The sequence below is a fragment of the Rhea pennata genome, chromosome 1 (assembly GCF_028389875.1).
Source record: "Rhea pennata isolate bPtePen1 chromosome 1, bPtePen1.pri, whole genome shotgun sequence".
In the NCBI taxonomy this organism is placed as follows: Eukaryota; Metazoa; Chordata; class Aves; order Rheiformes; family Rheidae; genus Rhea; species Rhea pennata.
Genome location: NC_084663.1, coordinates 16,944,920 through 16,957,044, shown reverse-complemented (window position 1 = coordinate 16,957,044; position 12,125 = coordinate 16,944,920). Strand labels below are relative to the sequence as shown.

Genomic DNA, 12,125 nt, shown 5'->3' with positions numbered 1-12,125 from the left:
AAGAGATATTTATGTGAATTTTATTAATGCATAATTCCAGACAGCTAATGCCAGCTAAAATTACATTTGTTTCAATGTTTATAAAGTGAGCTTGAAGTTTAAAGTTATCTAAGTCAATTGCTGTGGCTGAAATCATGAAATGCAAGCATCTTATGATGTTGGTACAGCTGCAACTTCATGAGTGATTGACTTCTATATGCTGTATCTGCAACCAAAATTGATAGCAGTTTGGCAGCTGCGTGTATTCCATCAGAGCAGACACATCTGAATGCATATGTGTGCATCCTATGTCACACACACAGCCCCAAGAAAGCTATGAACACTTGTTCTTGGCAGGCCAGTAACTGCCTAGCTGGATGGATTTCAGTGTTCCCACCAGGAGATTTTGCTGAATCAAGGAACATATGGGGCAAAAGCTGGGATATCTTTGCTTTTTTGCAACAATACAGGCTAGGGGGTGACCTGCTGGAAAGCAGCTCTGTGGAGAAGAACCTTGGAGTCCTGGTGGACAACAAGTTGACTATGAGCCAGCAACGTGCCCTTGTGGTCAGGAAGGCCAGTGGTATCCTGAGGTGCATTAGGAAGTGTTGCCAGCAGGTCGAGGGAGGTGATTCTCACCCTCTACTCAACCCTGGTGAGGCCTCATCTCGAGTACTGTGTCCAGTTCTGGGCTCCCCAGTATGAGAGAGACACAAAGCTCCTGGAGTGAGTCCACCAGAGGGCTACTAAGATGGTGAAGAGAGTGGAGCATCTCTCATATGACGAAAGGCTGAGAGCTGGGCTTGTTTAGCCTGGAGAAGAGAGGACTGAGAGAGGATCTTATCATACTTATATAAGTATCTGAAGGGAGGATGTAAAGATGATGGGGCCAGACTCTTCACAGTGGTGCTCAGTGATAGGATGAGAGGCAACAGGCACAAACTGAAACATGGGAAATTCCATCTGAACCTGTGGAAAGAATTCTTTACTGCAAAGGTGACTGAGCCCTGGAACAGGTTGCCCAAAAAGGTTATAAAAGTCTCCTTCCTTGGAGATATTCAAAAGCTGTTTGACACAATCCTGAGTAGGCAACATGCTCTGGGTAACCATGTTTGAGCAGGAGGGTTGGACTAGATGATCTCCAGAGGTCTCTTCCAACCTCAACCATGCTGTGATTATGTGGAAGTGTCCCTACCGATCATGTCTCACACGGCTTTCTAAATTCAACTCAGCAGTAGTTATTAAGGATACCTACTACAGAAGTTTCCCACTTTTAGAGGTTTTCACTAAAGGCTATGATGTCTTTGATGTGCTCCTCATGATTTTGTTTAATCGTCAGTGTGTAAACTCTAAAATATTAATACAATTACAAACCTGAAATTCTCTGAAATATCTTCCAGTGGGGCATTGAAGTCCCCTTTGTGTATTTTGGGAAGAACATTCCTTCCCCAGCTGCTAGGGAGGCTGACATCTACTCTGAGCTTTGCTATCTAAATCCTGGAAGAAAACAGCATTATATATATGTATATTCTAAAGTCTTTTTTATGCACTTAAAACTTGGAAATAAATTATGAAGAAGTCCTGGGTGATGAATCAATGCCAATTCAGTCAAAGATAGAAAAAAGTTATTGCTGCTGTGGTCATAATCGCTAGTGAAATTATGGACTGCGAACTGGAATTCAGAGATTGGTTACTTTAGAAAGGCTGTTCTCTAAGATCTGACTGTATTTCCAATTTGGTAGTAGTGAACCATTTTGATTTATCCTTCTTCTCTCTGAAATCATCCAGGGGCTGTTCATTTTCTTCTTCCACTGTGTATTTAACAAAGAAGTCAGGAAGCACTTGAAGAATACTTTAACTGGAAAGAAACCTCTTCCAGATGATTCTACTGCAACAAGAGCTACATTATTAACGGTGAGGGAAAAAAATGAAAAAAATCTTCCTGTATTAGAAAAAAGGTATCTAAAATATGCTTATAGGTGGCTTGTCCATTATTAAATGCATTTTCTGATTGATTACAGTATCTTGTACAAAGGTTACTGATGGTGTCTCTCAAAAGTTTGATTACTGTTCTAATTAAATTTTTTCCTTCAGCATCAAAACCATTGATTCATTCAAGACTTCATACATTCATGAGTAATGATGTGGACTTTTAGTAGGGGCTCATTATTTTTTATTCTTGCAGACTTCAAAGAAAGCTACACAAAAGTGTGTGTGTAGTGTTCTAAACTACTTAGTTACCTGCAGTTTTCTGATTAAGGCTTACATAATTGGCAGGTTGAAACTTGTAAGTAGATACAGCTGGTTACCCCTCCAGATATATTGCAATCTATGTGATTGCATTTGCACTAATAAACTAAAATGGACTAAATCATAGACTTATGTCCTGACCCACACTCATGCGTAGTATTTAACTGGTTTTAGCTGTGCCACCTAGCAGTTTCCCAGTCCATGTATGGGCATGGCTGGAGGAAGGGAAGGAATGGCAAGCGCCTAGGACTGTTCACAGATAGGCAGCTTGGATAAAACCACTCTATTTGGGGAGGAAAGAGAGTTCAGCCATATGGACTTGAGCTTTGCCATCCATTCCCTTTTACTCTTAGGGCAGAGACTAGGCCCTTGCCCATTACCAAAATAGACATGGCCTAAATCTATTTTTTAATAGAGAAAAGTGTGTGTGTGTGTGCATATGTGTACATATATATATATATATAAAATATTGTCTGTGTGTGCGTATATATATAGAGAGAGATAATCACTCAAATACATAAGCTCACAAACAAAAACATTCCCAGATTTCATAATTATATAAATAAAAGGTCTCAGACATCCCCCATCTAGGGCTGATGTAAAGATTTGTTTTAGGATATTATGTAACAAGTTTCCTATTCTTAAACCTACCAAATAAGATTGTTCATCATAGTTTTCCCTGCAGTCCTGGGAGGCAGGTTTTGTCCGATGGGATATCTGTCCTCTGTGCAAATAAAATTCTGCCAAATGGAGAGGGCTTTATTTGGGCAGATCAGCAATCCAACTGCATGTCAAGTTGCTTAAAACAGTGCCTCTTATCATTCACTATTGCTCTTTTTCTCCCTCAGCGATCTCTGAACTGTAACAACACATATATAGAGGAGCCAAATATGTATCGCACAGCTATTGGGGAATCCACTGTCTCCCTAGAAAGCACCGTCAGGTCAGCCAAGAGCCACAATAGCTACCTTGCTTATATTCTCAGGTAATCAGGTGGCAGGTGCATGGCTTTCAGGTGCTTGCCTTTCCCTTTTAATTGCTCTCGTGAAAAGAAAAACCAAAACAAATGCTTTGGTTCAAATGCTGCGTGGTTTATGTCTTAACAGTTCTGTTTCATGTGACTGTCATTTTCTATGGTGCATGCAGCTATGACAGCTTTGCATGCCTGCGTCACTGCGCTGTCCAAACAGTGCAGTGGTTAACGTAACTATTAAGTTAATTATTTGGACCACGCTGCTTGCCTGCTAAAATGTTACATTCAGCAGTGTCTCAAGGGATGGAATTTAGCTCATAAATTTAGGCTGTTTCGGAGCGTGATTTGTGTGATCAAAGGTAGACAGCTACATGAGGGTAAGCTGTGTCTTGCTGTAAAAGTGACTACACTGATGATGAAGGAAGCACAGGCTGGCTACCTTACACTGTAGCTGTATGCATTTGACCGGATAAATCCTATCTGTGTGTCTACCTTGTTAAGAACAATATATTGAACAAAAAAGTCCTTGCTTTTATTCCCTTAGGGATGAGGCTGCTCATAAGCTCAGTGGATCCTCAAGTCAAGCAAGGGCTGGTCAGACTGAAGCAGACTCCTCCATTTTTCATAGGGATCCATCAAAATCCAATGGTAAGATTTTTTTTAAAATGCTTTGACCCACTTGTGCACCTTTTGGCACTTTTTTTTCAAAGGCTTCTGTAATAGTAGGAATAGTCTGTCTTATTGTACCTCATTCTCAATTTAAATAATGCTTTTGGCATAATGAGATACACGGTAGTTGCCTTACTAGGGAACTATGGATTGAAAATATCATGTATCTGCTTCTTGTGATGGTTCAATTTTAATTTGACAGCTGTCACAGCTGTTGGCAGTTTCTGGCGTCCGTGTTCTTTCTCACAGATTATGCTGTTTCTCTTGGTTTTTAATTGGAGATCTTTTAATGTTTGAGACCTTGAGGCAATATCTTCTTTTACTGCTATGTATTTTGTACAAGAAAATGAGAAGTGTCTCTTGGCTGATTTCCTTTCATTTGGGGTCTTGATGTTAAATTTTGTTGCCTTCTAGCAGTTTCTAAGAGTGTTTCTAAGTGTAACTAAGAGATGATTGTTATCTCTAGGTGCCTTGGTTTGCATGTGTGGTGTGTTGATTGAGATCCTATGGAGTTACTGTTCTATGTATTGAATAGTGAAAAAAGTCCCTATTCTGTTCTGGACCCCCAGGTAGATTAAAGGTGCTGTCTGTTACCTAAGCAGATCTGCTTCCTAAAATCACTTAGGTGGATGCCCCAGTCCTTGTGAGCTAATCTTATGTACACTTATGGGTGTAAATGCTTGGTATTTCCTGAACCAGAGACCTGCCTTTTCCTTTTCCGTGTGCACTCATCAGATAGATTTGTCTGACTCCTTTCCACGCTCTCATCTCAGTATTTCCACCTCCCACATGTATAGAGCACGATTCGGACTCCGACAGCGAGCTGTCGCTCGATGAACACAGCAGCTCTTACGCCTCCTCCCATTCATCAGACAGTGAGGAAGATGGGATTGAGACGGAGAAAAAGTGGAACACAACCACTTCCAAAAATAATGAACGTGGCCCTCTCCACAGCACTCCCAAAGGTATTCCTGGTGAAAGCATCAGATTTAATAGCACTGAATTTATTCCCTTCTATAAAATGACTTTAGAGGTGATGGAAAATTTACCAGACTACCATACAACAATGACAGCTTTGCATCCCTACTGCTGTACCTAGCTACTGTGAAGAGATCTTTGTTCCAGCTTTGCTCTCTCTCAAGCTCAGAGGACCTTTCTTCTTCCGAAGGGCTTTTCCCCAGGGTGAATGATTGTAAGAACAAAGAATTCATAAGAAAATCTATAACAGCAACTTACTGTGCTGAGGCAGGCAGTAGTCAGGGTGCTTTGCTGAGGGGTCCCTGCAGCACTCAGAAATGGCACTGCTCAGCCAGCACAAGAGAGGAGAGGAAGAGGAGGAAGGAGCAGGATTGTTTGAGGACAGGAGGAAGAAACACGTACCTCTCCTCATATGCAATACAGACATGGAGGTTTAGTGGGGTTAGGAAAAGTCATGGCCTATAGGGTTTGAGATCATGGGCAACCAATATCACACTGTGCTGCAGGGCACAGGCTCTTCTAGGCACAGTTCATCTTATCCTGAAGGTAGGTCAGCTTAGCAAAATATGCATGTCTGAAGAATGGAGACATGGATCTACCCTCCCTCCCTGAGCGACTAATCCAGTCAGTGTGTTTAGCTCTTGAGGGCTCCTGGTGGCCACCTCCTCCTTCACCTTCTGTAATTTTGGTGTGAGGCAGTTCAAGCTTCAGCCAGCCTACCATTACTTGCACCTCAGTTTCCACTGACTTTTGTCTGACCAGCCTGAACTTTAAACGGTTTCAACAGGTCCATTCTTTAGCACAGCTGCTGGGGTCTCTGGGCAAGTGAAAAGTGATGGTTCTACCAGCAAGCCTTCAAACCCCAACTTGCTGTGGCAAGCGTTACTATTTCAGTATTTCTGCCACCTTGGGACCCTTTGGTTCAGGTTGGTATGTCTGAAACAGGACCACCATTTGTGGCCTCAGTGGTTTCTGGTAGTCTTGTGCTGGCAGCATCTAGGCTGCATGCTGGTGCTCTGCACAAACACAGCACCAGGTGCATCCTTTCCCTTGGGCACCATCACCCCTCAGATGCACTGTCCCCAGGGAGCCTGTGGGATCACCAGCCCTGGACACCTGTGAGAGCAGTTTCAACTCACACTGCTCAGTAATGGTACCAGCAAACCTGCTTTGAGCAGGGACCTGCCATCCTGCCAGCCGTATTTTTTGGCTGTTGTCACAGCCCTAGAGCAGTGCACCCCACACACCCGTCCCGCAGCTGCAGAGGATCAGACCAGCCGGGCAGCGGCTGAGGAAACCTATCGAACAGTACTTTTCGAGCTAGTGTTTTTTTGCGTTGCAGTTGATACCCTTGCCAATCATGTGAAACCCTATTGGCCCACAGAGTGCATGACGGCCAGCGATGGGGAGGACCCCGGCGGGAAACAGAAACTCAAAGTTGAGACCAAGGTCAACGTAGAGCTTCACAGAGAAAACCAATTGAACCACAGCAATGAAGTGCCTCAAGACAAAGAGAACGAAGGGCAGCAGAAGGAGAACAGGCCTCTGCCCCACCAGAATAACCAGCAGCCAGAGCAGAGGAAAGGTAATGCAGCCAGCCCGTCGCACTTGGGAGAAATACATGAGTTGGGGACAGAGAGAGGCCAGCTGAAAGTTGTTCAGTGGTTGCTTTGGGAGTGTTTCCATAGCACCTGTACATGTACTGGGGTTCTTCAACTCTTGGGCCCCGCTAGAGATGGATTATGTAGTGTATTTGAGACCCAGCTCTGCACTGGGCTCCCGTGGTGGCATGGGCATCGTTTCAGTGAGTGCAGCACCCACTCCCCCAAAGCAGAATGGGGGCAGTTTGCTGTGTTGCCCTGAATCTAATTGCTTCTCAGCCAATTCACAGCCAAACTGAGAGACTAAGGATTTTAAATGAGCATATAGTAGCTCTGCCAGGGAAGAGCACTCTCCAAATGGACTCCAGCCTGTGCAACCACATAAACCCATAGGAAGCTAGTAGGTACTGGGGCTGACAAAGTCTAATCCATTAAATTAAGGTGACTAACCAGAAGTCTGATCAAGAAACAAAAAATACCACTTTTTAGATGTGTTAAGTCTGATAAATGAAATTACTAGTATATGTCAAAGTTCTCATTATTCCTCCCTTTTCTGAAACAGGCATCTTAAAAAATAGAGTTACATACCCTCCACCACTGATGGATAAGAATATGAAGAATCGACTACGGGAAAAGCTATCAGATTACAATCAGACGACACTATCCTCCAGGACTACTTCCCTGGGGACAAATGATGGGGTCCGCTCTCCCTCAGACTCAGGGGTGACAGTAAAAAATCCTCGGAGGGAGCAGTCTCGAGATCAGCTCAATGGCATGGCCATGAACGTCCATGTGGGAACAGGACATGCTGAGACCTCAGACTCAGAGTAAGTGCCACATAGGGATTCCCTGACAGACGTCCCATAGTTCTGGCTTCTCCCTTTACTTTCCAACCCCAAACTCCCACATATGCAAGGATTTAAGCTGGTGACTGGATTAGAGCCATAGTTCTGGCTTCTCCCTTTACTTTCCAGCCTCAAACTCCCACATATGCAAAGATTTGAGCTGGTGACTGGATTAGAGCCCCTCACCAGTGACTGTGCTGATCTGCTTTTCCATAGAGTGTCCCCAGCCACAGTATTGCGCAGATTAGAAGGCCAAAATCAGTTATCACAGGCAAGGTGCACATGTCACTGGTCAGCCTGGCATGCTCTGAATTGGCAAAATGAGTGTTAAAGGCATGCCATGGACAAGAGCAACACATGCTCTTTTGATTTTGACACGAATTCCCACATCACCATCCACTTGTGTGGCCAAGAGCCCCCACCAGTAACGGTGCAGGAGAGACTCTGCCTTGTCCCCTTTGCATGGCAGTGCTTGGCCTGGTGACACTGGTAACGGCAACCAGGGCTTGTGCTGCAGTGAAGAGACTGAGGAACGGTTCCCACAGTGACGCTGATCACCCTCTGCAACCCTCCCTCCTGCTGAGGTCCAATCCCATTTTCACCCATGCCCTCCCTACCCAAGGCCCCACCAAGTCAACGACTTTGCCATCAGCCTCCCCAGCCCACCATTGCAACACACATCAAGGTTTTTCTGCCTCCTCCTGCTGCTGGTCGCCCATGACCTCCTAGCAGGGCCCACCAGACTAGGGGGCCATGTGTGCCCTCAGGGAGCCCTGCTCTGGGTCCCCCTCTAGTCCTTACTCTTAGCTCCCAACCCATTGACTTTCACCCCTTTGGACCTCAGGAATGTTTGTTTTTCCCTCGATCTCATTCTCATCTTTTGCAGCAGTGAGAGTGTTTCAGGCTGTTAGGGATCCATCACTAATGGAGTACAACTAGGTACAGCAGTCACCCGAAAAGGAGGATAAGAACAGGGCAAATACATAGCAGTACATCTTGATACTTGTCCAATCTCTGATTTCCTTAGCCAGAAGAATGTACAGGCTCCTCTGAAGCAGCCTGGGGTACTGTGGGGCAAAGCAGCTGGCCAGGAAAGCGTGAGGTGGGCATCCAGCCAGGCAGAGGAAGAGTGTTGCCAGGGCAGGAGATGCCAATAAGAAAAGTGCCATGTCAACTCCTGACCCTAAAATTACCAGCAGAACAATTCCCACCTACTGCATTGCAATCAGTGTGCATATTTACCATTATAAACTCAAGTAAACATTAACAAAAAGCTGAGCAAACTTTCAGGCAAAGGATATTCTCAGAAACCTCATTACTCTTTATGATACTTACATTCAAAAAGAGGAAAATGGCGTCAAAAGTCTTTATGTAAAATCTGCCTAAATATTTTTATAGCCTTCCTTTTATTAACACAAATAATTCTTTCTCCAACCCAATAGAAAAGTTCTCATTTGACTCTTAATTCTGACATCCCATCGTATTTTAGACACCCCTTTTGTCCATGGGTGCACCCAAATCCCTGTAAAATTCATCTTTGGGTTGTTGGAAATATTTTTTGTTGAAATATTTTCTGGTTAGCAAGAAAACATAGATGTCTTTAACAAGCAATAACTACTTGCTGCTACTAGGTAATATATTCATTACTAGAGAACAACTAGCCACCTCGCTGTACTAAACTGCTTTATTCTCTGCACCTTTCATGTATAGCAAAACTTTGCTGTTCGACAGCAGAATGCATGAATCTGTCTGAAATACCAGGTTTCTAACAGCTTGTACAACTTTTTGGTGAGCTTCACGTCTTCACCTAAGTTCTAGCTAATTACAAACACGCCACAGATTTCCTCTTAATAGTGCCTCTCTTTTGTGCTACCTGTGAGTACTTCTCCCAGCTGATCGTGCTCACAAGGGCAGCATCTTCATTGCAAGCATTTGATTAGCAAGACATGCTAACCTCCTGGAGCATGAGACCTTACTAAAAAGTACTAGGTAGTTTGGGGTGAAGTTGTTTGCCTGTGTCTGTTTAACCCTAAGCCTGCATGATTACTTCTTCTCACGAACAGAGGCAGTAATGAAACTTCAATTTGAACCATCAGGAAACTGTGATCGCGATTGCGTTCTGGACTACTTGCCGTGGTGTCACTTGCCGGGTACCTCGGATTCGTAGGAGTTGCTGCGTAGTGAGGAGGACGAGGGTGGGATTGACTCCTGCGTGGTTTCATGTTATGGGAGACTCCTGACTGCTTGAAACAGAGACACCGTGCCCCGATGTGTGTGATAAAACTACTCCGTGATGCGCTCAGAGGGATGTGAACCTGTGCCAAAACACGTGGAAATGGTAGCAGGGCAGCACCGTGAGGGAAAAATAACTGTTTGCGGTGCGGACAAGAACAACGCTGCAGGGGTTGCTTCTCCACAAGGGAGAAATGTGGGAAAACACATTATCGCAGTGGAACTAGGTTAAGTCAATTCATCAGCCTTAAGACAAGCACCAGGAGATGTCTCTTGTGAAGTCTTGTCCCGCTACAGTGTGAACCATTCAGCTTGCTGGACTCCAGGGAGAAATATCCCAACAAGTGTCCTTTAGTTTCTATGCCAGCATCTCTATCCATCCTTTTATGGACACGTCGTCTTAAAAAAAAGTCCTTATATATATATAAAAAGTGTAGATACTTTTATATATTTTGTATGGTGATGCTAAAGAAAAAGTTCCTTTGTATATTTTACATTTATACCGATCTTCTTAATTTGATAATAGGAAAATGATTAAAAGAGCTTTTGATATTTTTTATATGAACATTGCACAATTTTACTTGAATTTGGCATTTGATAAAGTAACTGAAGTTTGCATGGAAGCCACCTTAAGATGCAATGCAGTTTTCAAAGTAATACAGTGAAGATTACATCTAAATCCATGAATATAATTTTAAAGTTTTGTTGCCAGATTTTGAAACACTTTAAGGACACAGTATGTTTTTTCATAACCTCTTCTAAAACCAACAAAAGTGTTCTGTTTCTTCATTTTGTGATGTTCTGGCCTTTTCTCTCAAGTGCACTGACATGTTCAGAAACAGAACTTCAGAACTAAAAATAAGAAGTCATATCTTAATCTAAGATTTCAACACAATCCTTGTACAGAAGAAGCCAAATCAATATTTCCCTTACCAAAAACAACAAAACAAGTGGTATAATTGTATAGTAGGTCTCCTTGACTTTGTTGGCCTGACTAAGCAGCAAACCAGCCCATGGTGTGTCCCAAGAAGAGGTCCTCCTCCCCCTCTCCTATTTGACAAGCTCTACGTGGGGCTCAGTTTTACTTTTTCACTGCTTTACTTTTAATTTCTTTCCTGCTGGAGTCAGCATCTCACTCATCAAAGCAGAAATGTGTGTCTTTGAGATGTTGGGGTTTCATTTCCCGAGCTCTTTGGCAAAGCCCTGCCCATCCTGGTTTTGGGCACACAAAAGGGAGGCAACGTCATGGTTCCCACCAAACACACTGGCTTCACAAGCATAGGAAAATGAAGTCTGTCCATTCCACCAACTTCATCTTTCCACAGTGTTTACAAAAAATGGAAAAACAGAAATGAAAAACATTTGCCTCCGTGATGAATGTGTGGGGCAGAGCTTCTACTAGTGGTTCCATTCAGTGTGAATATACAGATCAAAGTGAGTCCTCAGGGCGCTGTTGGTGCCCGTATTGGTGCCGCTAAGGGTTTTCCAGGCTAGGCATTCTTCATAGCAGCTCTTTTGGAAAAAATACTACCTTTTCTTTGTATGAATGTGTATGTGAAAGGGAACAAACAGAAAATCAGGCTAAATAAAATGCAGGAGTTTAGCAAAAAATTAAATAAAGTGTACAGTAATCTTGGCCTTTGTTATATTCCTATGCATTTTTAAATGTATTTAGGAGGCCTTTGGAAGGGGAGGGAGGAAGAATGATAGCATTCATTTAAAAACTTGCAACATAGTGTGTGAAATTGCCTGACTGAAAAAAAAAAGTTTTGAATGTTTAAGTGTCTGACACTTGGCTGTGTGCTCAGGCATTGTGTATAACCATGGTAGCTGTTTTTACATCTGTGTTTGTATATTTTGTCCCAGTGAGATGTAGGTAGTTTTTATTTTGATCAGAATTGTCGCAGTAAATAAGGGTCAGTTGTATTAATGACAAGAAATTAAAACCTATTTTTTATGACTTTTTAAAAGCTTTATGGCAGATTAGACACTGGAGGTTTTTTTTTTTAACAAATGTATATTTATTAATGTGCAGAACACTGGAATTGCAGCACAGATGAAAGGAGAATTTACAATAAATTAAGATTTTTGAATTTGTATCCCTGCTCTGGCAGTTTATTTCCAGTGGAGTGCTGGTGCTGAGGTTGCGGGTGGCCCGGAGCTCCTTTCCCAGGGTTCTGGATGCTGCTGGTAGGGGCAATATGCCAGATCATAAAACAAGGAAGTGGTAAGACGCTGATGTACATGTGCGTGGGCGTGCACACACACACACACACACACGCACACGCGCACACGCGCACACACGGGCACGTCCCTGCAACCGCCTACTTTTTGGACACACGACACGTGACCACTGGCTGGGGGGAACCAGCTGAGCTCTTAGGAAATCGTGGAGGGCGTTTCGCTGGCAGGAGAAAGCCCAGCTCACGTCGCGCCCTGGGAGCTCGCCGGCCCCGCCGGCCCCTTCGGCTCAGCGGTGGTGAAACCGCTCTGGCTCGTGGCCCTTGCAGCCAGGCTGGCCACCGCGGCGGAGCTGGCAAGAGTTTTGTCATGCTCTTCGGCCAGCTACAGCAATGTGGATGAAGACCCAGACTGGTT

General features: G+C 43.8%; 1 protein-coding gene across 1 annotated transcript in view; it reads left to right on the top strand.

Annotated features, from left to right (window-relative positions):
- The window catches only part of CELSR1 (cadherin EGF LAG seven-pass G-type receptor 1), a 176,222-nt gene extending 164,596 nt beyond the window's left edge, over positions 1-11,626 (top strand). Inside the window, exons 29-35 of the mRNA XM_062582642.1 lie at positions 1,768-1,893; positions 3,078-3,214; positions 3,747-3,850; positions 4,669-4,836; positions 6,192-6,434; positions 7,013-7,277; positions 9,359-11,626. Coding sequence (XP_062438626.1) covers positions 1,768-1,893; positions 3,078-3,214; positions 3,747-3,850; positions 4,669-4,836; positions 6,192-6,434; positions 7,013-7,277; positions 9,359-9,383 — 1,068 coding nt within the window. The 3' untranslated portion in view covers positions 9,384-11,626. The remainder of the gene's footprint in view (positions 1-1,767; positions 1,894-3,077; positions 3,215-3,746; positions 3,851-4,668; positions 4,837-6,191; positions 6,435-7,012; positions 7,278-9,358) is intronic.
- Positions 11,627-12,125: the final 499 nt, after the last annotated feature.